Below are 26,612 nucleotides of genomic sequence, written 5' to 3' on the forward strand. Positions count from 1 at the left end.
TCACCTAGCTGACACAGAAGGCCTAACTGACACCATCATGACCCACTCAAGGAGCCTGATTATCAAAGCCCAAACCACAAAGAGGAATACCTTCTCTTCAAGGGCTCCTCTTTCTAGAAATAGCTATAGTATCCTCTTTGTAGCCTTCTAAGCCCAAAGAAATGTTTTCATGTTTTGATGTCTTCAAAAGTCCGTTGCCCTAAAAAGTTCTTAGATTATCAGAAAAGGGCCACCAGAAGCTCGTGGCCTTTGCTGGTGAAAATGCCTGGCAGCTAGCTTGGTTTCACTTATGGCCATCCTTGAATACAGGCTATTCCTAGGCTGTCAGGAGGATAACTGAATCCAGCCCCAAAACTGTTAACAAATATAAAAGAATATTTTTAATTAGTCTAATTTTCCCCTCATCTGTCAAAGGTTCAACTAACTAGTGTGCAATCGATGTTATTTTTTATAAAGCAAGGAGGCAAATTAAGAAAACCCAGAAATGCAGTCAAGCCCCAGTGTCACTGCTGCTGTTTCCCACTCCTCCATGTGACTGAGAGTGCCCTAGAAGAGGGTGTTCTACCTCAAAGACGGGTTCACCTGGATAATTCAGAGCCTGAGAGTGAACCTAGGAGTTTCGGGGACCTGGAAACCAGCCTCAGGACAACTGGTTAAGGATCAGTCATCTCCAGCTGAAAGGTGATTATGAGAAGGAAAGACATGATGGGCCAAAGAAAACTCAGCAAGACAGATGCAGAAAACGCATTCCAGAAGTCATTAAAACATTGTTAGTTTTATTTTCTTTAAAAAATATTGGCTGCCTGGGATAGACCCCCACACTGCTTCCACTCCTGCAACCGCTGGGGGATGAGTCTCCAGTGATTGTGTTTCCTAGCAACAAGGGAGAACAGTTAGTGAGCACTTACCATGCATTAAACACCTGCTTGGTGCTTTGCATTTGCCACATGAGCTTTACAACTTTGTTGGGCAGAGAATAATATTCCCATTTTGTAGAAGAAGAAACCAAGGTTCAAAGCACTTAAATAACTTGACTAGCCAGTGGGTGGCAAAGCTGGTCATGACCCCTCGCCTCTCAGATTCCAAATGCCATGTTCTTGTACAAGTGAAGATAAAACAGACAAAAACCAGTGCCACAGGCAGCAGCAGCAGACCTCCAGCAAGAGCTAAGTGGCTGGGAGACATCTTTAAAAGAGAAGAAGGGACACTGGCATCCAGGCTCTTTGGTTGTCAAGCAGATGGGGCAGGGGAGAGAAGGGGCAACATTCCCTCTCAAATTGTGAGGTATCTCATGCCTAGTGACTTTTACCAGAGGCTTTGGAAAGGTGCTAGTGCTAGAGCTGGTAAAGAAAAAGGAAGAAAGGGAAGATGAGGCAAAGGAGAATTCACTTCAATCTGTGAATTTCTTTATTTTCAGCAACAGTACCTACTCAGAGGGTTCTTCTGAGAATAGAAAGAGATAATATATGTAAAATGTCTGGCTGACTACAAAACCAAAAGGCCAAAGTCTCCCTGACAAGAGGCTTTCTCTACTTCCAGGCCAACAAACAAGCTGTCAGCACCCCTTGCTATGTGGATCTTCTCTGACAGTATACAAAGTACAATGTAGAAGAATCCAGATTACTGCTCCCTGGTGTCTTGGTATGCAATGACAGTCGGCTGGGAGTTTGGTTTCCTTCCTAATCTTCTAGCAGCTGAGAAAGGGGGCAGCCCGTAACCCACAGGGAACCCGCCTCAGATAAGCCTGCCAGTAAAGTCCTTGGCAACAACACCCCAACATACACAAAGAAAAGTTCTGTCTAATCTTCTCTTATATCACTTGGCCTAAAGCCTACCTCCACTTCAGGGCCCACCATTAATAGCTAATCTCAGTCATGCAGGGTTGTGGGAGCCACCTTACCTGATCAGCCTTTCTTCCAATAGGAGTCTCTTTTCTTCTCTGTTCCTACCCCCGTAACTCCTGCCTTGGTATTGTCAACCATTTTTGTGGCTAGAACAGAGGAAACCAAATAATCCCCATTTATATCATTTCAAAAATAAGGCTAGTAGCTATTTTTCTCAGTAACCAGAAAAGTGACCTTAATTAGGAAGAGAGTACTTTGATTATTGACAAGGCATCAGTAACATTCAATCAATGAACATTTATTGTGTAGAGGGGATGTGGGCCTTCTGTAGACCAAGATCGATTTTTAGATGGTTTTACATGTCTCTTTTAATATTTTTAACACTGTGTTAAGTATTAGCCCATTTAATGGGTAAAGAAGCTCAGAAAAGGAAAAAAAGTTGCTCAAAGCTACATGACCCATAAAGGGCAGAGTCCAAATTTGAACCCAGGGACCCTTGATTCCATTCTGGGGTCTTTACCTTAAGCCACACTGCACTCTGTTGTAATGAGTGGCTGAAAAAGGCCCATTTGAACCTGCAGTGGGAGGTGCCTGAAGAGCAATTTAGGTTTATCTCCAGCTTTCTCTTTTTCACTCTGTATTTGGGCTGGTTCAAGGGCACACTGCCTCTGCCCGTTTCTCAGAGAAGGAAAGGTGCAGGGTGTACTGGGAGCATATGGCTTTGCCAGGGGTCAATTCCGGTCTCCCTGGCTCTCTCAGACTATATAAATTCAAGATCAGGAGGGTTTCTGTGACAAATGTGATTCCATCTCCTCTAGAGCCCCTGGGTGCTTGGAGCTGGGAGGGCCTGACACTCTTCATCAGACAGCATTTCCTAGGATGTGATGCAACCACTAACACCCCAGTCCCCAAGTACATCCATTTAACAACCTGGTGAAGGAGAACCACAGCAGTCTAGTAAGTGCAATAGGGGCACACGCCACCACACCACACAATATGCAAAAGCATGCTAAGATCAGGTTTCAGGACAGCAAAGCACAGCTGGGGTCCCACAGTCTGGGTTGGATGACCCCTCTGCACTTACTTGCTTTGCTACCTTAGGCAAGTTACTTACCTCCTCAAGTCTTGGTTTCCTTATTTGTAGCAGTAGTACTTATCTCATAGGGTTTTTCTGAGAATTGAGAGAGATTGTATATATAAAATGTTCAGCAGAGTGCAAAACCAAAGAGCCATGGAAATAGAATGCATTCACTTCTAACTAAAACTTGCCTGAATTAAAACAGGAGAAATAAATAGTGTTGTGAGCTAAGCACTAAGTACTGGGAGTAGCTAAGAGGAGGTGACATCCAGTTAGATTGACATCCTCTTAGATTTCAAACAGCTAGTCTGCTATGGGTCAGAGGTCAAATGATAGTGTCTTGGTGAAGCTATTAAAAGTATGTAAGCTCTGTGAGGACAGAGATCTTAGGCCCTACACAGTACCTGGCTCATAGTAGGGCTCAATAGATATTTTATAGATGAATGGATGGATGGATGGATGGATGGATGGATGAGCCAAAAACAAAAAGTGCTTCTTTTCTATTATAAAGAGGACTTCCACTGAAGAACTGGTCTCCTGGCCCCTCTCTCAGTGAATGGCACCTGCTGTCTATCATGCTATATAAGACAAAAAGTTGGGTGTGCTACTTGGTACTTTCTCACTCACTCCTTAACCAGCCAGTGCTGTGAATTCCACCTCCTGAATTTTAGCTTGTGAACCCATTCTCTTCTCCTGAACTCTATTGTCACTACCTTCATTCAGGCCCTTCCCAATTGTCTCCAAGATTTCTATACCACCCCCAAACTATTCTCCAGGCTTTCAGTCTATACCCACCCCCTTCCAATCCACGCTCCACACTTGGTACAGAGTGATCTTTAAAAAGCACAAACCTGATAAGGTCACTAGTGCCACCACTCTGAGCACTACATCCACTTAAGGATGATCCATGACAAACTAAAGACTTTAAGATAAAGCCCAAACCCCTAAGCATGGCATTCCCAACCTTTATAATCTTGCTTTTGTCTGCCTCTCCAGCCTTATTGGAAATGCTCCCTCTTTCCCTGTGCAATTGCCTTATCTTCTTCCTCTACCTGGAATGCTCTTCCTTCACCTCCTCTGTTCCCTTCTACATCCTTCAGAATTTAACCCTGGCATTGCCTGCCTAGGATCCTTTCTCTAACTACCCCTGACCCCACTAAGAACTGGATGTCACCTCCTCTTAGCTACTCCCAGTACTTAGTGCTCAGCTCACAACACTATGGTCTGTTTCCTTGCCTGTCTTTCCAGGTGCCTGGTGCATAGAGGGTTTTGTTTTGTTCTTCAATGTAGTATCAATAGACCCCCATCTAGTCCTGGCATAATGAGTGTTTCTTGAATTGATAAATGCCTTTTTTCACACCAAACATGCACTTTCTCAGAAGCATAGTTTCAATCAACATCTTTGGATAATCACGTGATCAGTCAAGATAATTAACCAAGGATTAGGGTGTGGTCTATGACTCTGGAAAAATCTATTAGGTTAGACATGTGGGGAACATATGTTTTTCCTTAAAAGTCAAGACACATGATCTGACAAATACAATCACATGTCTTTCTGTCCCAGAAAGATTTGAATGTATAATGTACTAGTATGTGGCTACCCAACCTGATCTGTCATTTTTGCCTTGCTATGTTATCTAAATATGCCAATGCAAGGCATTGAAATAATAGCTAAAAGTAGCTAACATTCTTCTTGAGCTTACGATGCAGTAAGCATTATGTGATGTTGTAATCATCTCATCTAATCTCAACTGTACTTTGAAGCAGATCTTTTTACTATCTCCATTTCACAGATGAGGAAACTGAGGCTTAAAAACTTGCCCAAGGTCACTCAGCCAGCAATGGGCATCTAAGCAACAATGGATGAGTAGTCTGTTTGATCCTTTCAGTCATCCTTCAATACTGACCTAGCCATGACCTCTTAACCTTTTTAGATCTTCAAAAGAGCCACTTTTAGACAAAAATAGCTTGTGGTTTCCGGAAATTTTTATTAAAACTCTAAATCTCCTGGCAATAACTTTCAAAAGTCATGATTCAGACCTGCAGTGATATTTGAAAATGGAATCACAAAGCAGGTCTCCTGGCTACAGAGATGCTCTCACTACTGGAGAAGAATGCTCAACCTTGACATTTATGACAATCTGTGTTTTTCCTGTTATTGGATCTTTTGCTATAATTTTCTATTGAAAGACACTGACCCTCATTCTATTCTCCCTGAGAAATCATCTTTTTCAGGTTTAATCAGAATGTCTTCTTCCTTAGTTGTCATTTCATTGGGATCTACAGCAATGTTTCTGAAAGTCATGACAACTGATGACCTGAGTAATGATCTTTATTACCTGGGCACTCACAAAAAATGTATATTCCTGGGCCCCATCCTACAACTATCACATAGAATTTCTGCACATGGGAGCCCAGGAAACAGCATCTTATTCACATCTCTCAGGTAATTCTTATGAATTCTAATGTTTCAGAATCACAATTGTAGTCTCTAGGTGCTCACAAGTCCAAGTGTGGTCTCTAGACCAACATTAGCAGCTTGTTAAAAAACAAGGAATTCTTAGGCCCTAATCCTAAACTACTGAATCACAACTTGCATTTTAATTAAATTCCCAGTTGACTCATATTTACTCTCTCATGTTGTGCATGCAGAGAACTGGTGATCTAGAACAGTGTTTCCTAACACTTTTCATATCATGACATGCACAGAAAACAAAAGCATTTGTTTGGCATACAGATGGGAATGCCTGCTGTGACATTGGCTGCCCCAGACCCCAGCCTGGCCATCCTGAGGCTGAGGAGATTGATATCATGGGCATTCCAGTGATGCATTTCACTGGGTAAGAAGCACTGGTCTACTTAAAGCACACCCAGTTCTTCTAACTTTCTTTATGAGGCATAACTCCCTAAATCTTGCTTATTCTTATTTCCCTCATGATTTATCATTTCTTTTCCTGCAAGCTAAGAGTTAGAAAGACTAGTTCCCAATCAACTAGGTCTTAGAAATCTTCAAGCAATGGAAGCACACAGTCTCATCTAAACTCTAGGTGGACTCTGAGAAAGGCAGAGAGAAAACTTGTGTCTGTATACTGAAGAATCACCTGCTTTGTCCTAAGAAATACTGGAAAGAAATAAGAGCCTTCTTGCCTCTGAAGAATGCTCCTTTCCCCTTAGTTCACAAATCTGAGGATCAGCAACACTCAAGGTAGCATCCCCTCTACTAAAGACTGTGCCAAGAAGAATGTGATTTTGTTTAATCTTTAGCAAAACCTCCCAGCATATAACCTGAACAGGTATCCCTTCTCTTAGCCAGCTCCTGATAGTGGGACAACAGTTGGGATGGAGGGGATGGAATACCTTCAGAAACACTTCCTGGTGAGACCATCTGATCAAAACAACCAAGTGGCAGGACACACCATCTGACTTTGCAAAGCTCTCAGCTACATGGAAACCCCATTGTTTATTCCCCCTAAGGAAAATGTTGAAAAACATCAAACTCAAAATAGTGAGCTCTTACGTAGAATCAAATATGACCAGGTCTACCCCTAAATGAAAGATGGTCATGGCCTAAGCAAATGCAATTGAGGAATAAATGAGGAAAACAATTTCTATAAAACAACTCACTATTTTATTTCTTCTCTTTCCACCTTGCCTGCAAATCTGTGTCTAATTCTCTCCACTCTGCTTCCTTCAGTCAAAGCATAGACAAAGTAGCACACATTTTGGCTGGTTTACTGTGGGGCTACCTCTCCATTGTCCCGAGACTGAACATCCCTCAAGTCTCAAAAGGCTGTCATATCTTCCCTTTGCACCCCAACTATACCCAAGAGAGGGCTCTGCCTGAAGTCTCTGTGCATTAGTAGAAAGGACAGTGACCAGAGCCCGTTGTCATTTGTCACCACTGGTTGATTTTCACGGAACAGGGGCCCACAGGCCTTTCTCCTGCTCTGACCAGGAAGGTCAGAGATCACTTGGCAATTCACCCAGAGTAGTCATGATGTCTAAGAAATGAAAAAGTTTTTTCTCTAAGTTTGTAGCAAGAACATTTGGTAAAAATAAATAAATAAATAAATAAATAAATAAATAAATAAATATAAAAAATAAATTCCAACATCTACACAATGGAATACTATGTGGCGATAAAAAAGAAGGAATTCTTACCATTTGCAAGAGCATGGATGGAACTGGAAAGAATGCTAAGTAAAATAAGCCAGTCAGAGAAAGATGAATATCACATCATCTCACTCATTTGTGGAATATAATGAACAACATAAACTGATGAACAAAAACAGATCCAGAAACAGAGATGCATCAATCAGACCATCAAACCTCAGAGGGAAGATAGGGGAGGGTGGGGGTAAGGGGGAGAGATCAACCAAAGGACTTATATGCTAGCATATAGGCCTAACCAATGGACACAGACAACAGTGGGGTGAGGGCATGAGTGGGGGAGATGGGAGGTAATGTGGGGATAAGGACACATATGTAATAACTTAATCAATAAAAAAAATTAAAGAAAAAGAAAAAGAAAGGAAAAAAATAAAATAATAATAAAAATAAATTCCAGTCCTAATCATCTGATTAACAAGTGCTGAAAACAGAAGCTTGGGGAATGCTGGAGACTTGGGCCTCCCAGCCCCAATTGTGTAGCTGTTTTACATGACCATTTCAGATACAGAATATTAAGCCATGTCTCTGCTTCATGGTCCAGGATGAAGAACAAGCTGTGGTACTTTGAATTTGGCACCTCGGAGACCTTCGCAGCCACCTGCAAGAAACTCCATGACCACATAGAGTTGGAGGTAAGACCCCAAATGGGAGCAAAGCTTCCTGGACCTTGGTTCTGCTCCTGGACTGTCACACCTTCAGCACATGTCCCCACGGATCCTTAATTGGTGACCCAGAGTGTAGTCCATATGTTGTACCTCCATCCTCTGCAGCCTCGCTCAGAGGAGGCTCTAATTCAGGGGTCCTCAAACTTTTTAAACAGGGGGCCAGTTCACTGTCCCTCAGACCGTTGGAGAGCCAGACTATAGTTTAAAAAAACAACAACTATGAACAAATTCCTATGCACACTGCACATATCTTATTTTGAAGTAAAAAAACAAAACGGGAACAAATACAATATTTGTATTTGCTTGTGGCCCGCGGGCCGTAGTTTGAGGACCCCTGCTCTAATGGCTGCACCAGCCTTTCTTGGCCTGTCCAGGGATCCTTGGGGTTCTGAGGTCTAATGGCCCAAAGGACCCAGGGCCACAGTCTATTTCTGCCCTCGGCCCTCTTCCCACTGTGGCCTTGCAATTCCCCTTTTCAGAGAGGTGAAGACTTAGTTGCAGCACAGGGAGAAGAGCTGCTGCTAGGGTAGGGGCCAGGAGTGGGCAAACTTTTTGACTCGAGGGCCACAATGGGTTCTTAAACTGGACCGGAGGGCCGGAACAAAAGCATGAATGGAGTGTTTATGTGAACTAATATAAATTCAAAGTAAACATCATTACATAAAAGGGTAAGGTCTTTTTTTTCAATAGTTTTATTCATTTCAAACGGGCCGGATCTGGCCCGCGGGCCGTAGTTTGCCCACGGCTGGTAGGGGCAATGTCCTAAGCCTAGTAAAAGCCTGGGAACTGGGGACCACAGGGCAGCAGGGGTGAGAGGAAGTAAGGCCAGAGGTGACCGGACATCCCCCAGCTCGCTCGCCTCAGCTTTCATAGCTGCTTCAAGGAGCTGACTTATAGGTCCTCATTGTCGGCTTTGTAGGTATGCAACCTGTGTGGTCGCTCAGAAGGGCCCTCCATCGAATGCTCTTCTGTCACCATCTTGAAATTCTTGATAATCTTAACAAAGGGCCCTGCATTTTCATTTTGAACTGGGCCCTTCAAATTATGTAGTTGATCCTGTTGGTGCACTCGTGATTTACTGACTCTTCCGGCACTTGTAGCAGCCTGCCTGCCTCAGAAAGTTTGCCTGTCGGCTTCCCTTCCCAGGTTGATAAGCTGCCCACTCCCACCCACTCACCCCACTTCTGCTGGATTGCTCTGGTGAACTCCTCTCCCTGCTCTGTCTCTGGCCACCTAAAAGTCCAAACTTCTATGCACACCAGTTCGGTCTCTGTTCTGCAGGACCTCAGGCCCATTGGTTACCTGGCCCATGGTTCTTAGCCACCAACTCCACCTTCCTGTGGGATTCAGGCCCGTGGTGTTGTTTTCACTTGTGAATGGCAAAGCCAGAGAGTTCAGCCAGGAGGGGCTCCCCCTGACCCACCAGCTTTATCCCTAAGTCTGCATTCGCTGGCAAGTGGGGCCTGGGCATTCTTATACGGAGGAGCAGTTGGCCTGAAGCAGTGTGGGAAAGCCCCACCACTCCCTGCCGGAAGGGAGTCTGCATTCACAGGCAGTGTTCACAAACAGAACACAAAGCCAGAGATTCTGGGCTTGCATTTGACTCATCTGTCTGTCTCTCCCATTGGTTGCTGGGTTACCAACCACAGGGTGGGAGGAGCCAATCCAGCTCATCCCCTGAACTTTTGGCAGCTCAAGTTAGAGGGCAGAGACCTGGGAGCCCAGGTTGTGTCCCCAGGTGGTACCACCCAACACCTGGAGAGGCGGAGGAGCCAGCCATCCTCTGATGACACACAAATCCATTGCCTGGAGGGTGAAGCGCAGGAGGAGTGCTGAGCATGGCTACCAGAGAGTGTGCATTTTTTCTGTTGGCAGGACCATGTAGTGGGCACTCTTTAAATATACCCTAAGTGAGGGACAGCCCTGGCCTCGCCACTGCCAGCTGCAGGCGCACAGCGACTGCTTGTTCTCCCTGCAGCTGGCCTTGAAACTAAACCCAGAATAGAGCTGCTCTGTCCCCCTGCCTCTGTGGCCTCCCCTCCCAAATCCCAGGACTCCTACCCCCGCCTCCAAGCCAGCTTTGCCTAAGGTCCCCTCTGGATCCAAAATGCAAGAGCTCTTCCTCAAGTGCACAGCAGGCTGGTAGCCTGGGTGCTGAAGATGCTGGTGGCCTCTGGTGGGGAGGAGGGTGGCTTTTAGGGGCACTTCCTGTTTTCCTTATCTCCTCATAATGAGTCCTTTTAGTATTTATTCATGAGGCTAAGGGGCGGGGTGTCATGTGACAGTAGCTCCTGACAGTCAGCAAGATTGGGACAGGCACCATTTTTGCATCTAGAGAGCAGTACATGGATGGTCCTGTGCCATGTGAGCCGGGGACAGAGAGACAGAGAGACAGGAGAGCAAGGCAAGTGAGTGACAGGTGTGAGGAGGCTGCCCAGCTCCACAGGTAGCTGTGAGAGCACAGGGCTCTCAGGAAGAGCAGGAGGAGAAGCTATGTTAAGTGACCTTCTACATGTGGCCACTGCACACATCAGCTCAGGCCTGTGAGGACCAACACACCCATCAGTTCAAGGTCAGCCACCCCAAGAATAAACCCAGGCAGGTATTTATACCACACGTCACCATTTCAAAGCCCCACCATAGCCTTTATTCCATAGTCACACAACAACCTGATGAGCTACACAGGCCAGGCATTATTATCCCCATTTCATGGAAAAGCAAGAGGAGGCACAGAGGTTTTAAAGGGTAAACAGAGGGAAATAAAAATTTTTAAAAAGTCACATGCTTTGACTGCCTATCATCGTGTGCCCTCGTTTGACACAATAACCCAGTGAAGCAAGGACTACCACATTGTTTCAATGAAGAAGCGGAGTCTCGGATACATTGAGTAACTTGACCAAGATTTCATTGCTAAAGCCTGGTAAGAGAGAAGATTCTAGATCTCCTGGAATGAGTGTAGCTTAGAAGCCGTAAACAGAGATCTATCTAACTAGCGCTAAAGACTCAGTGAACTCTTAGCACTGATGCAGTTTCTTCTGCCTTTATTGAGTGTGGGGCCATTCGGTTCCCTCTCCGCTGAGGCAGCTGGGAGGGCTGCTCAGAAGTACTTTCCGAACAGAAGACATAGTCCTCCTGCTCATTTGAGAAAGGAACAGGTTCAGGCCGGATGGTAGATGGGAGTCAGAGAGGAAAACTGCCTCCAAGTTTACAAAAGGTTTTCCTACGTAGCATCTCACTTGGACCCACAGAACATGCAGGGCAAATATTAATGTCCTCACTTTATGGGTGAGGAACTGAGGCTGAGAGGCTCAGCAACTTGAGAAAGGGAACGAAGGTAAAGGGTAGAGGGGAACAGAGAGAAAAGTCTATTTAGATTCTGTGTGTGTGTGTCACTGATTTTAAAAATTGGATGGTGAAACGGAGCTAAAATGAGATTATGGAGGGAGGGTCTCCATTAAAAGCCTCTCACACAGAATTCAACCTCTGGGGCCAGTGGCTTGTTGAGAAAGACTAAGAGACTTGGTCTTCTCTGAAGTGAAGCTTACAGCCCAGTTGACATAAGAGGGAATATAGTATTCACTTAATGAGTGCTAAGCAGATTGGATGAGTCATGTGAGCTAGATCATCCAGGACAAGGGGGAGAGAAGGTGACTTGATATCTATTGCTCACATGCACACACTAGGCCAGGGCTGGCACAGTGAAAGGGGCCTGGCCTAGTCACACAAGACCGGGAGTTACCCCTGTTCTGCAATTAGGTGAAGTAACTTGCTAACCTGTGTGTCTGAGCCTCAGTATTCTCATCTATAAAATGGAGCAAGAGGGGTTAGCCTACTTCCCAAGGCTATAGTTCAGATGAAAGTTTTCAGGATTGTTGTTTTTTAAGTAACTGGCAATGGTGCTAAGTGCCTCACAGAATCTGCAAAGCAGCCTCAAGTGGCAGGTGACAAAATCACCTTTTCAAAGAAGGAGATAGAAGCTGAGAGAAGGCAAGAAGCCCACCTGAAGTCCACAGCCCATGAGTGGTCAGGTCAGGCTTCAAATACAGATTTGACCAAAACCAGGGACTTTGGGGGCAGTACTGGCACTTTAGTCTGGAGCAGACATTCTCAACTAGGTGTGGGGCATATCTGATCTGCTTTTATTCACATATTTTCATTTAACATTTCAGATAACATAAAACTAGGCGTGAGATTTTTACATTTGTCAAAAAGAGAGCACAGTCCTGACTGGTGGCTCAGCGGTTAGAGCACTGTCCCTCATACCAAAGGGTTGCAGGTTCGATTCCTGGTCAAAAGCAGGTACCTGGATGCAGGTTTGATCCCTGCCCCAGTTCAGGGCTCGTGTGGGAGGCACTTATCAGTAACCCCACCCCACCCCACCCTGCACCTCTCTCTCTGTCCCTCCCTCCCTTCCACTCTTTCTAAAAATCAATGAAAAAAAATATCCTTGGGTGAAGATTAACCAAAAAGAGAGAGAGCATAAAAAATATTCCAAATGCTCACCCTAAATGCTCCTTCACAGGAACACACAGGAAGGCCTGTGAAAACTCGTCTGTTCCTGGGAAGTGAGTGCTCAGTACATTGTGGCTGACCCTAATTAAGAAGCCAGCATGTCACCCTCGTGACTCTCATCACCTCTGTCTAGGGCCATCCCTCCGGGTCTCTCAGAGTCTCTGGCTTCTCTTCCCTCCCAAAGCTGCCCTTGATGCTCATTTTAATCTGATTTCACCTGAATAAACAGGTGGGGGATGGGGCGAGGGAGAAACTCAGTGAGTCATCTCCGCACCCCGGGCCCAGAATAGCCTTGCAAAAGTTTTTGATGTGATCATAGTTAGGTGGAGCAAACTAGGCAGGCTTCGACTCGAGCACTTATTTTACATGCTGTGGAAATTTTTCATTTTACTGGCTAAAAATAAGAACTTCCAAAATTCCTTGATATTTCATCTACTCTAAAACAATGTTCACAAGGGAAGGCAAGCCAGCTCCAGTAACATGAACCTCTGCATGGGGAAAAGTGAGTCCCAGTTTGGAAGCTGCTCAAAAATAATTTGTTATCCAGTATATTTTGGAAATCTCAGTACATCAGTTCCCCCTCCTCTTTCAACTGAGGTTAAAAAAATAAAACAGCAACAACATACTACAAAGTCCTGAGAACAGTATGTCAAATACTCCCATTTCCCACTCACTTAGAATTGGTATTTGTCAATATTTTGTTTTATTCCCTTCAAGTATATTTTAACCAAAGAAATAAAATATTACAGGTAGAACTGAGTCACACACACACACACACACACACACACACACACCGTCCTTTTTCACTCTGCAACTTGCCTTTTTCATTCACCATTATGTTCTTGAGATCTCTCCATGTCAATGTTGATAGAGCTAGTTCATGACTTCTAGCTGCTCTGTAGTGCTTGGGAATACCCAAACATAGCGGTGAGGAGGGGCAGAAGTGGGAACTCTCAGACACCGCCAGTGGGAACCTAAGTGGTCGACCACTTTGTCTGGCAGTCTATGCTGAACTGAAATTATTTGGGGATCGTATGTCCCAGCAGGTTCCTCACAACCTAGACCTAGGGAATTTGCTGCACGTGAGCTCACAAGAGGATAAGCAAGAAAGAACAACAGCACGTTTTTATCACAACAAAATGGAACCGACCCAAATAATTATGTTATTCTAACACTTTAAAAAGACAGTGTGAGTGAAAGTCCTAAATGCCACTGAGATATAACTTTGAAGTGGTTATATTGTATTATGTGAATTTCATCTCAATTTTTAAAAATTTAATTTTACAAAAGGGAGTATGCTGGGCACAGTGCTGGGGATATTTAATCCATATCGCGATATTGGCCCTGTCTATGAGAATCATAAATTCTAAAACTTACATTTAGCACAGCCATGTGCATGTACAGAAGTTGAATAAACAATGAATCAGATTACTTTCAGGTTGGGCCGATACCTTTAGCAACTCCAATCCAACCCAGTGCCATTGTTTCTAAAAAAAAAAAAAAAAAAAAAAAAAAAAGGAAATCAAGGACTTTACAGGTTGATAGTAAGTGGCAGAAGAGGATCCATGGCTCTCCAGCTCCAACTGGGGGCATTCTCTGATTCTGCCTTCATATCCACCTGCAATATTGCACACTTTGAAGTCAGAGGGGAAAGCTCTTCAGTCATCTTGGCCTCTTCTGGCATCATCAAAACCTTCTCAGCATAGGCAGGTAGGGCCTTTCAGAGCTTGGAGTAATGAAGGTGGGAACTGGCCAGACGCTCAGCCCATCGACCCAGCCATAGTGATCCCAAGGGAGATGAAATGAAAACACATTCATGGGGAAGGGAAAGCTGAGAAAAGCATTGGAAGGGATTTTGAGTTCATGGAAAATGAAAGGCAGCCACCTGATTATGCATCAAACCCTAGAGTCAAAAGGAAGGCTGGAATGGGCCTTGCAGAGATAGCCACTTCTGGTCTTTACCTTCCTCAGCCAAATGCATTGACTCCATCATTACAGCACCATCTTCGTGGTGAGAGCACCCAAGGCAGCATTTGCCACTTCAGATTTCCTCTTCTTGCTCACCCTACAGTTCTCTCTGCTCCAGATGCCCCTACTTCTGTTTCTTCCTACTCCCTCCTACTATGTCCACTGCAGTCTTTTCCTGATTATAAAAGTAATACAGATTCATGGAGGAACATTTTAAACTGTAGAGGGACAGAAAAGAAAAGTAACCCACAATCTCACCATCAGGGATCAGCACTGTTATATTGGCCTTGCTTCAATCCTATATTAGCCCTTGTTTCTCTAAAAACAGGCCTCTAGAGTACCTCTATGATTCTTTGAGTTCTTAAATCCTTACCCATTTTTAAACATGCTTCATCCTCCCTATCTCTCTATCTCATTTTGCCATGCACTGACTACAAGTTTCTTCACTGATCCTTAAAGTCTTTGAGCCTGCTAAGAAGAAATTATTTCTGTCAATCTTCTCTTATAAAATTCCATTGTTTGTTGCAGTTTCTGACACATAACATTTTCTTTCTCTTAAATGACCTGCTTTTTTATTTCCTTCGAATGTATACCCCATATTTCACTTCAAGCCTCCATTCACCCATATGCTTTTTGTTGTTGTTGTTGTTCTTTTTTATTTCCTTTGTTCTTCGTGAATTGCTTTGATTTTCTTTGTCTTCAGACTCCTGGCTACCCCTACTTTGTGTCTTCCAAGGACTTTGAAATAACTTTTAAGGATGAATTCTCATGCCTACATTTCACAAAGCAGTGGGGAGATATGCAGCCCAGTGGATAGATGAGGCCCAAGCAGGTATCAGAAGACCGAGGTTGGGGTCACATGACTCAGCAGGTTAGATTAAAAGGTTCCTGGAAAATCTCTAGGCTAACCTCTGCCCCAGCAAGCTTAACTTTTCTACTGCCATGGTCCCTTAGTGAAACAATAACTTTCCCCAAGCAAATGCATCTTTTAAGTAATAATGAAGTTGGGGCTGTCAGTGGCAAATATATTATTTCTCTTAGACTTTTTAGAATATTGAAAATAATTTATGATCTTCATTTCCACACTCAGGAGACTCAGAGATCTCAGGGAACAGAACTGTTTTAACCTTTTTCTGCTTCTACAACAGAAACAGACAGAAAATATTATAGACAATACTATAATTTTTTGTCCCATTGGCTATAGTAGATAGGTTTTTTGTTTATCTACGTTGGTCAGTGAGATCATAAACTTGTTGATCCTAAGAGGAATTAAGAAGGTAGAAGAATTGACTATTTTAGGAAGAGCACATAATCTAACAAGGGATCAGATAACTACCACTGTACACACATGCGTGCTATATCTCAAGTTCTAAGGATCAACAAATTAATAACAACAGTAGCCACTTAGGGAACACTGACCTTGCAACAAATTCTGTCCAAGTACTTGCATACACCTTATTTAATCTGCATGGTGTGTATTATTCCCATTATTTCCACAAGAAAACTGAGTTCCTGAAAGACAAGAAGTACTCCAAGCTCAGCTGGGTTTCAAGAGCACGTGCCTCCAGAATGCTACAGCATTGCCCTTCTGCGGTCCACCTAGTTAATGAGTGTGCCTACTGAGCTGGTAATGGAGTTCCCACTAGGACATGGCAATCAGCTCTCTGAAGCAAGGACTCTCTCTATCTTATTCCTTCTGTATCCCAGGCCCAGCACAATGCCTGAAATGAAGAATTGCTCTATATTGATTGTAAAATTGAATCGACATGTGAAAAATCTCATAATTAATGTGAACACTAATAGAAATTACCTCTTGAGCAGCCTCAAAAGTGAGATATTTTTTGTTGGAAGCCACCAAAATAAAATAAAAGGGACCCACCTTGCTGCATTTGTAACACACAGGGGGAGATGGCTGAGCCTGCAGCCTGGCACTCCAACCTCCCACGCCCATCTCAGAGTTGTTGCTGGGACCTTTGAAAGTAGCAGAGGGTGGGGGACAACTGTGAACTCAGGACAGGAAATGCCAGAGTTCTCCCACCTCTTTCCCACCAAAAGGAGTTAAGACAGTGAGTGGGCAGAGCCCATATGGCACCCAGGGTGCCAGGCGGCTAAGGGACAGGGGAAGTAATCCTGAAAGGCAGAAGAATGGGGTCTCCATTCTGAGCCCTCTCTGATGGCCCGAAAGCCTCCTGCCTCTGAGCCCTGCCAGGCCCTGTGGCCATTAGCCTGCTCTTTCTGCTGGAAAGTCTGACCCCTCAGAGAGCCCATTCCACCCCAAGTTAGCCTGAGCTACCCAGACGACCAAAAAGCCTATTAATCTGCATCCAGAGCAAGAATGCCTCAACACACCAGGTTTCTCTAACTCGGGAGGGTGGAACAGTGGATAGGAAATGTCTTTGCCCTCTGTCCAACTCTGAGACAACCCACCACCATGAGCTCTCAGAAATAGCAGTTTTGTTTTGGAAACTGGCACCCAGTGCAGGTTTGCTCCTGGAAATGAATCTGGTTCCCCCCAGCTGCAATGTTCTACTTCCAGCCTCCCTGCCAACACCCCCTTCCAGCTGCCCCTCTCAAAGGCACCATTGTGCCCGCCTGGCACAGCAACAGAGGAGGGCTGAAGAGGAAGAAAACATTTTCTGCCCATGGGATGTTCTTAAGCAGGTTGTGTGTACATGGCTTCAATGCTGCATTCCTTGAACCCACACAAACCCGCCAAAACTCCATCATCCCTGTCACAGATGGCAGCCACCTTCCAGTCTCACTGGCCCACCAGAGCTCATTGTCAGAGAAAGCAGAGTGCGCAGCTGGGTGGGTAAGGCTGGTGGGAAGTGGGGGGAGGGGGGAAATCAGATGACACTTTTTTCAGAGCAACACGCTAGCCTGCCAAAGCAAAGCTGAACACAGACGCTGAATCTCTGATCTGGAAGGGGATTTAGTCCCACTTACCACTCAATAAACTCATTTTGGCACATTCTGCTAAGTGCACATCCAGCCTCCTCCTGAATACTATAAGGATAGGAAGCTCACTACTTTTCCAGGTGCCTGTTCCATTGCTGGACAGCTCAGAATTTTAGAAAGTTCTTCCCAGTGTTGAATAAGGATGTGTGATCCATTCATCACCAAATCCTTCCCTTGTCGGCACTTAGCACATGCTTGAAATAAGTGCATAATAAGTGTTTGTGGGATATATCACTGAATTCCCCATCCACTGGACCTATGTCTACTCTCTGGTGGCACACAGAACATGCCTTCTTGCTCCTTCACATGACCGCCCTTCATAGGGCTGAAGATCAATCCTCCATGTGGTCTCGTATTGATCTTCTGAACTCAACATCCCCAGTTCCTTATACGACTCGATGGACAGACCCATGACTATCCTGACCACCCTTCTCTTGATAGACTCCATATTTCTCCAGTGTCCTCTTTAAAATGAAGAAGCAAATCCCTTGTATCTAGAATACTCCAAAAGTGACCTCTTAGGTAATAGCACACAAGATGAACAGGAGTCAGGTACATACTCTATAAGTTGAGCTGTCTTCTTGTTCTTGTCATTTGCATCTCATGCAAGAAACCTGCAGGTTCATGAAGCCTACCACGAACCTAGATAAATTTGGAAAAGAAGGACCTTCCTTAGTTTTACTGAGTCAATATTTCTTCACCTGTAAAAATGAGGCCACAAATACTAATACTGTAGGGTTGCAAGGATTAGCATATGAAGTGCCTAGTTTATAATGTTACTCAATAAATGATATATATTAATGTTACCATATAACATATGTGTGTATTAGTATTAATATCTAACTGCCATCAGCAGACATTAGCTCCTAAAATGATATAAAACAGCCCCTCTGAATGTAAGGAAGCCACTATTCTATAAGATTTACCTATATACCAGGCCAATTTTTAAAACTGGACTGGACTATCTTTCCAATAATGCTATCACCACTCACCAACACCACTCAATTTATCGCCTTTTCTTCCCTCAGGAGACACATATTATTGACAATAAAAACATTCTCTACAGTGCCTCTCTAGGGAAAATAGACATCATTGTTTGCCCTGGCTGCTTTTCTTTCACTCCCAATAAATTTCTCTATCCTGGCCATAGGCCCTGCAGATATGCAGACATCTACTTCCTTTCCCTGGTGTGCTGGAGCCGGCTTGCTTGATGGCACATCTCTTCCCAACACTGGTTTCAGTGATATCATGTAGGTAGCTTGAAACTGGCTATAGTGAGAGCATTTACAGCAAGGAACACCACCATCAGAGCTGTTGCTTGTTCTTCTTCTTCTCCTTTTTTTCTGGAGATCCTGCTGCGAAGCATTTAGCAGCACACCACTGCCTCTAGCATTGACCTGCTGTGAGCACCTTGAACACAGGAATTGTGTCCCATTTCTGTTCCATCCCCAGAGTCTAGCACAGAGTATGTAGGTTCTCCTCATCCTTGATGGATACATGTGCACTTTTGTCTTCTGTCTCTTAACGTCTCTCATATAAATTGTGCTCCATGTTCCCTATTCTTGTTACCAATTGTTCAGTTGTAGATTTCCCTTAGCTGTGATCAGAGGACCACTCTTTTCAGACTTGGGTTAACCTTTCATATCTCTCCCTAACCTGGACACTCAGTCCACTTTATACCATCAATATATTTATCCTGGGAAGTTATGGGGATTCATCTGAAAGAAACAAAACCTTATCAGGTCCTTTAAGGAACACCTTGGTTTCCATTTTGGGATTTCTCCACCTGTTCTTTCTTAACAAATAGTTATATTAGACATCTGATAAGGGTAAGACATGCCAGAAACTATGGAGAATACGAAGCGGTATAATTGACATATGAGCTCTACCCTCTGAGAGCTTACAGTCTCCTGGGAACAGGCAAATATGCATAAGACATGTCACAATATGCAGTCCCAATGGGACAAAAACAAAGCAATGAAAATTCAGAGAAGGAGCAGGAAGGGTAAGATTTAATAGGCATAAAAGTTGATGAGCAATTTAGGCAGTGAATACAGCAGAAACAAAAGCAAGTAGGCTCAACTCTGTGGCCTATAAGCAGATCAGTGTCAGCTACCATGTCTAGCCTTTGCTAGAACCCAGCTAACACTCTTCCTCAGCTACTTTCCTCTTTCAAAACCAAATGGAGCCTTGGTCCAGTGTACCCAGGCTTCCCAGAATCTAACTTACATTCCCAGTCTGGCTGACCAATGCACAGAGAGAACATCCTCCCCACCCACCAAAACAGAAATGTCCCCAATGTAAATGAGCACTACCAGCCCATCCTTACCAGGATCCTACAGGACCCTGGGGCTATACAGAGTGGTATACTGGTGCTTTCCCTTCACCTAATGGCTATCAGCATCCTGATCCCTCAAAAAAGGTGGGAGCAGTGATCTGGGCCGGGTCTTTATGTCAACCACCTCTGCCCTTGAGGCTCTGACATGGAGGCCAAGCATCAAGGGAAGCCACTCTATCCTTCTGCCCATCCCCTCTCAGCCCATCAGAACCCCTATTCAAGTGTGTCCAGATGTCATCCACCTCTTCCTCAGTCTTTTCCCTCCTCCCCACTGTAATGGAAACATTATTTTCCCTAGAGCTTGCCTAGCACTTTCTAATGTCCCTCTTCAAAAGATGCCCCACCCCCATTTCTCACTCACTTGGGAAAGGACTCCAGTATCATCCCCAGACCCCTGTCCTGCCACTATGTTCAGCATCTTCTCCTCCACTCCATCTACTTCCCATCCTAGGCATTCCCAACTTCCTCCTCCCTATAGGCATTCATCCAACACGTATTCATTGAGTATCTTCTCTGCCTCAAACATCCATGAAAAACCTTTTCCTCAATCATATTACCCTTTAGATCAAATCTTCCCTCTCTCTAGCCCCATTTGTCACCCAACCACATGGCGATTTTGACTCTGTTCTCTCACTACCACTCCTACTCACCTGGAGTCCCTAGTTAAACCCTAGCTCTTTGAAGAGATAGCTGTATAATCTGGAAAGGTCAGTTACCAACTCTAGGTCTCATTGTTCTCATTTTGGTAATTAGAGATTACCGAATCTAATGTTCCATCTGGCTTTCTGTGCTTTGGCCCTCATCCAGCTGCCAAGAAATTACTTGTTACATAATCACTCAGGACTTCTTGGTTGCCAATCCAAATGAACAAAGGTCTAATTCTAGATATGCTGACTCTAATTACCTGTGTGGCTGGGGCCATTTCTTTCATCTCTTTAACTTCCATTTTTTCTCAGCTACAAAATGAGGTAACTGCACTGAATGACCTTTCAAGATTCTTCAGGTCTTTGATTCCATGAGAACATATACACAGAGATGAGAGAAGGAGAGAGATCCTTTTTGGAGAGTGGACAGGGAAGAATTCATGGAGATGACATTTGTAGAGATTTGGAAGAAAGGCAGAGAAAGGGTGCCAGGGTGTCCTCAAGGGAACTGTGGTAATGGATCTAGACAGGGATCATCCTCCACTGATTACGATCTCTATAATGGAAGATTCAGGATAACAACACCTAAATCCACTAACCAATCTGAACGTCACCAAAAAATGAGACAAGCAAACTGTGTGACTCCCAACGAGATGCAATAGGAAATATACAACCCACTGATAAAGCATTCTTGCCAAAAGGATTCAAACCCTGAATCTGATCAGGCCTCTGGATCTAAAAGTATCAATTTAGTGAAAATAGAGGAGACAGGCTGAGAATATGTTTAAAAGACACTTCAGAGATGCAATCAGAAAAATCCAGAATATGGGGAACGCGACAGCCTACTTCTCAAAGTGTGGTCCATCCCGCACACAGCATCAGTATTACCAAGGAGTATGTAGAGATGCAGAGTCTCAAGCCCCATCTCAGACCGCCTGCATCAGAATCTGCACTGTAATAGTCCTGCAGTGATTTGTACCCACATGAAAATCTTGGAAGCAGAGCTGTGTAGGACAAATGACCCATTTTCTTCAATAGATATTAAAGACAAGGAGGATGAAACATGGGGAACTTATAGATCAAAAGAAAAAAACTAAAAGACATATCAACCAAATTTAATTTGTAGACCTTTCAGACCAACCAATTATTTTTTAAAATGAGACTATGGAAGAAATTCAAACAATTACTGGATAGTTATTGATATTAGGAAATTATTGTAACTTTCTAATAGTGATAATAGTATCGGGGCAATTCTTTTTTTTTTTTTTGTAAGAGTATTATTTAAAGATACATACAGTAGTATTTATAGATTAAATGCTATAGTTTCAGGGCTTTGCTATAAAATAGTTTGGTATAGAGGTGGGGAAATGAACTGGGGTAGGGTTAAAACAAGATTTAAAAAGAAAGATGGGAGAGACAAATTACGATAACGCAGGAAACCTAAGAAAGAAAATTTCAAGCTGAAAGGGGCAAGTACTCCCAGAGCCATTGTGGACTGGGTTACACCTTAGTCTGGGCTGGGAGAGGTCATTCCAGACAGCAGACCTAACCCAATGGCAGGAATATGAAATAAATAAATCTGCACTCTAAACCAGAGAAAATCCCTATGATGGTGACACCGTGAATCGAGGTTAGAAGAAGGGAGAATTTCCTAGTTGCTAAAAACAGAAACAGGTCATCAAATAAATTATGGGATCTCCTTCTCTGCGGACATTCAGAAATAGGATCCACAGAGCTGAAATGGAGGCGGCCTTGCTCAGGGGAGAGAAAGTTTAGATCCGCAGCCTTTTCAGGTCACCGAGAAAGGAAGGGGGGGGGGGGGAGCTCAGAGAGAAGGGAGTGGGGTGGAAGCCTGACAGGGAAGCATCAATGCCCTCCCTCTCTCACGCCCTCTGCTTTCTGTCCCTTTCAGACAGCACAGATAGCTTGGCGGATCCTAGTTCTGCCCAGAATTATTGGGATTTTAGGGATTCGAAATGGGGCGGGGGGGGGGGGGGGGGCGGCGGGCAGTGGATTGGGAGGGAGAGGATACATACGAATTCCTAGCGCGTTTAGTGTACACATAACTGCGCCCTGGCTTCGTAACCAAGTTTCCGGTTACCTATGCACCAGCCCTCCACCAAACAAACAAACCATCCTTGGCTCAGAAAGAAACCAGAAGTGTGGGTATCGTCTGCGCAAAGGGAACCAACGTAGAACGTGGCCGACAGCTGCGGGCGGCGCAGCCAGGCCTTGAGGAGGCGGGCGCCGGCCGCTCCGGGCCTGGGTTTGGGCAGATTCCTGAACCGCTTCCAAGGGGGCTGGAGCGGGGCTGGCCTCGATGCACCCCACCCCACCCCGGCCGGGCCTGCAGCGCCGCCGTGGACCGGCGCAGCGGCCCTGCACCTTGCCTCCCAGGCACTGGGAGCACGGTTGCTTGCTGGCGTGTGCGCGCTTGCTGTCCTGGACAAGAGCTTTCTGTTTCAGCCCCAAACTGATCTATAAATACCTGAGTTCACTGCCTCGCAGCCTGGCCTTCGAGGGGAATCGGCTGGCACAATCCCAAGTTAAGGACTTGCTAAGGGTGCTCGCTGGGACCGCCGCCCTCCTTGCGCTTCCCAACCCCCTGCCCGGGAGCCCCCTGAGTCGGAGCAGAGGGAGGGGGACGGATGACGTCATGGAACTGTTGTAGGATTTAGCTCAGAAACCCGCCCGGGAGGCCGAGGGCCTGTGTTCCATTTAAGCCGACAGTGAACCACTGTTGGCTCCACTTCCCTAAATGCTTTCCACCCTTCCAGAGACCTAAGCGGGCCTGGGGTTCTGAAGGAAATCAGTGTGTGAGGTCTAGTTCAAGAACGCCGAGGACTGGGCATGCAGATATATATGGGTGTCAAGACTTTGACTAGCATGGGTCCGGCCACAGAGTCATTACAATGCTACCAGCAGGGTTTCAGGTAGTGGGAGAATGATTGCAGGCCGAAATATGCCTCATGGCACAGGCAGTACTACTAACTGTAATAATAATGGAAAGGATTAGAGGGAATGTTACTGCCTTCCAGAGACTAATCAACCCCTAAAGTAGATGTTTATTCCCCCATCCCACCCCCATTTTACAAATGACAAATTAAAACCCAAAGAGGGTAAGGAACCAATGCAGGACCATGCAGCTGGCCAGTGAAGGAACTAAGATTTAAACCCATATCTCTCAATCTCCAAACCCAGGCAACCTCTTTCCAACATTGCATTGCCTCTTGGCTTTCAGATAGGTACATTCCAAGGGTGGGGGCATCTACTATCCAATAGTCCCCAGGCTCCTCCCACCTCCTCTATTTTCAAGGAGATAATGGGGGAAGGGGACAATTTTTCAAAAAGCAGAGGACTGTTTGCTCTTCCAGAGAGAGGTTAACTTAACCAAATTAAAGCTAACACTCCTAGCTCGTTATGACTGGAGATGGAAGGGACAGGGTACACTTAAAACTGCAACAGGGAAGAAAGGTGACTTTGTGGAATCTATTTCCCAAGAACTGTGCTGTGCTAATGGTAAATATTTTTTTTACAAAGCTGGCACAGAGGCAAGATATAATAATACTTATCTTCAACAATGATGTGCCATGACTGCTCTAAGTACTCTACAAGATAGAGTAGTGGTGGGAAATGTCAGTTTTTTAACAACAGCTGGAAGTTTAATTTTGCTGTAAGTCTAGCATCAGCAAAAGTCTCAATTTGCCTCACTGACTTTCATCTCCAAAGTAGGATCTGGCATCTGACTGCTGGGGTCTGCATTTTAGCTCTGGCAGCTTGTAGAGTGGAAGTTGAGTAGTCATGAGTAAGCCCTTTACCCCTGTGAGACCTTGTCAGTTGTGGGTAGTAAATATGCGTCCTTTGTTGCACTCATGTGAGAATCCCAGGAGAGAATGTAGGTGAAGGACCAGCACAGTGTCCAAGCTTGAGCTGCAAATATTATTACTATTTCCTCTCAGAAGGGAGGGGGCATTTTGGCCAATAATGAATAAATTGAGGTGAAGTGGAAGTAACAACAACCAACAGGGAAAGTGATGGTGTTGGGTAGGATACAAGAAGACAATGCTGGGCAAAGACCTGAGCAAAGCTCATTTCAGAGAGTTTGGAGAAAAGTAAAGTCTGGCTCAGTGAGATTCTAGCCTAAATCCCTAAATAAGAATATGTGTATAAAGGATGAAATGATGGAAGATATTTCAAAATAAACTACTAACAATTCATTAATTCTATTGAGAAGAAAAAGGAAAAGAGTGTAAAAAAGAATTACCCGACAGAAACATGGAGGTCTAGATTGAGCCTGTGCTTTCAGGGGACAGTACACATACACACAAAGGCAAGGGATGGGCATGTACCCAGGTCTGAATGCACAAAAGCCAGCTGAAGGTCAAGCACAGTGTTAGACAATGTTTGAAGCAAAAAAGTTCATGGAAAGTATATGAGTTCTCTTATTCCTTTTCTGATAGGGGTTGTAGAGTCGTCGGTTAGGGAATACTACTTGATCTTAGCACAACATCTTATGTTTTAGTGGAAAGAACACAGAATTGAGGTCTGGAGACCAGGATACTAGTCTAGCTCCACCAATAGTAATTTGGGTGACCACGGGCCAAGTCCCTTAACTGTGCTGGGCCTTATTTATGAAAGATGGAGTATGTTCTCTTGGGTCCCTCTCATCTCAAAGTTCCATGATTCCACATTGAAATTAAAAGTGGACTGTTGACAGTTCAATCCAGAGGATGCAGCTCCAATAGGACAGCCACAACCCTAGGGCTACTTAGTGCGCAATGTATGGTGTGTTAAACTGACCAAAGAGAGAATGTAGTCCCTGATTGTTTTTTGCCCTGTATACATGTATTAATGACTTAATCCCCAAATGATAGGAAAGCTTTTGCAAAAGGTCATAGAATGAAGATTTAAAATAAATTAGATGGACTAGACTAGGCCTGGGCTGAAAGCCAGATGAAATTAATTGACATAAATGTAAAGCCCTATGTCTAAGTTTGTGGGGTTTTTTTCAATATCTTTATAAGTTCAGGATAGGGAAGAGCTGGCTGAGAAGTAGGTGATGGGATCAGGGTTTGGGTGACCCATTCAAGCTAAACTGATGCAGCCTTCATCTAGCTGCTAACAAAAGAGCTAGTGCAAATTTGACCATATGTACAAATAGGGATAATGATAATGGCAGACATGTGTTGAGCCCTTACATAGGCTTCCCACATTATCTCATTCCTGGGGTATCATAGTGTCATAGGATCCCAGCCCAAATAGTGCCATTGCCACTTGTGCCATTAGATCCTGTCATTGGTGTTGCTTTTATTGCTGGGGGCCTTACAGAGTAGGAGACTAACAAACTGTAGTGTTTGCAGATCAGGGCAACAAGGATGGGGGATGTCTGAAAACCAAGTCCTACAGGAGGGGACTGAGAGAGTTGACAGTGCTCACCCCAGAAAAGGCACAACCAAATGGTGGCGCAAGAGGGAGAAGAAGTACAGGAGTGGTTAAGACGTGGGCCCCTACTATCTGCCATCAAATTTGTGTACTTCCATTTGTAAGTTCTATTACTTTAAGCAAGTTACTTAATTGCTGCCTCAGTTTCCCCAAATGTAAAAAGGGAGTAGTCATAGTAACTAACATATAAGATTATTATAAAGGTAATAAATGAGATGTATATAAAAGCTCACCTGGCAGGTGGCAATGCTTAATACATATGCACAATGATGATGATGATTTCATCATGCATCTGGTGAACTGTCCCCATGGAGGAGCAACAAGGGTCATTTTATCTAGCTTCAGAAGCGGGGAATAGGACTAATGGGCAGAAGCCAAGAAGAAAGAGCATCTGGTTCAACATAAAGAGACCTTTCAAATAATCAGAATTTCACAATGAAGCAAGAGCTCATACTTACCAGAGGAGCTCACTCTATTCCATTTTATAATTGGTAGAACAATTCATGGGGATAAGGAACCATAAATTAAGAGCATCAAAGAAATCAGAAGGTAAACCAAGGTGAATGGCAACAAGCCATACCTTTCTACTCCTCCTCTGTTGAGAAATCTCTAGAAGTGTGGATTTGTAGATAACCTTGAAGACCATGGATTTTAGTTGCATGCTTTTGATTTTCCCTGACTCACAATAGGCAAGATGAAAAGCTTGGGCTTTGTAGTGAAATTCCCAAACTTAGAACCCCTGCTCTGTTATTTATCGGCTGTGCAACCTTAGCTCACTTCTCTGGGTCGAGTTTTTTCTTCTGTAAATGAAGTAAACTACCCACAATCCTCATGAACAAAAATCAGAGCTAATATATTTCTTGCTGCACTGGTAAACATTATGGCAAAGTGGTCTGACTTTATCTGTATATGAGACAGGCAAATTCAAGCCTTCTGGCCTTTTGTACCTGGAGGGTAATGCAGGTGGTGGAGATTGGATTAAAAAAAAAAAAA

At 44.3% G+C, this 26,612-nt stretch overlaps 1 protein-coding gene and 1 long non-coding RNA gene across 5 annotated transcripts in view; one reads left to right on the plus strand and one right to left on the minus strand.

The window, feature by feature from the left end:
• Positions 1 to 26,612, plus strand: part of DGKG (diacylglycerol kinase gamma) — a 206,065-nt gene that overhangs the window by 131,979 nt on the left and 47,474 nt on the right. For all 4 annotated transcript variants that reach the window (XM_036349800.1, XM_036349802.1, XM_036349803.1 and 1 more), the window contains one exon: positions 7,634 to 7,724. In XM_036349800.1, the coding sequence (XP_036205693.1) occupies positions 7,634 to 7,724 (91 nt within the window). The remainder of the gene's footprint in view (positions 1 to 7,633; positions 7,725 to 26,612) is intronic.
• LOC118676232 lies at positions 796 to 22,785 on the minus strand. The gene is made up of 3 exons (XR_004974058.1): positions 22,666 to 22,785; positions 1,901 to 1,990; positions 796 to 873 (listed from the first exon to the last, which is right to left on the minus strand). It is a non-coding gene; the product is annotated as an uncharacterized LOC118676232 (long non-coding RNA).

This window comes from Myotis myotis, unplaced genomic scaffold (assembly GCF_014108235.1).
Source record: "Myotis myotis isolate mMyoMyo1 unplaced genomic scaffold, mMyoMyo1.p scaffold_m19_p_2, whole genome shotgun sequence".
NCBI lineage: Eukaryota > Metazoa > Chordata > Mammalia > Chiroptera > Vespertilionidae > Myotis > Myotis myotis.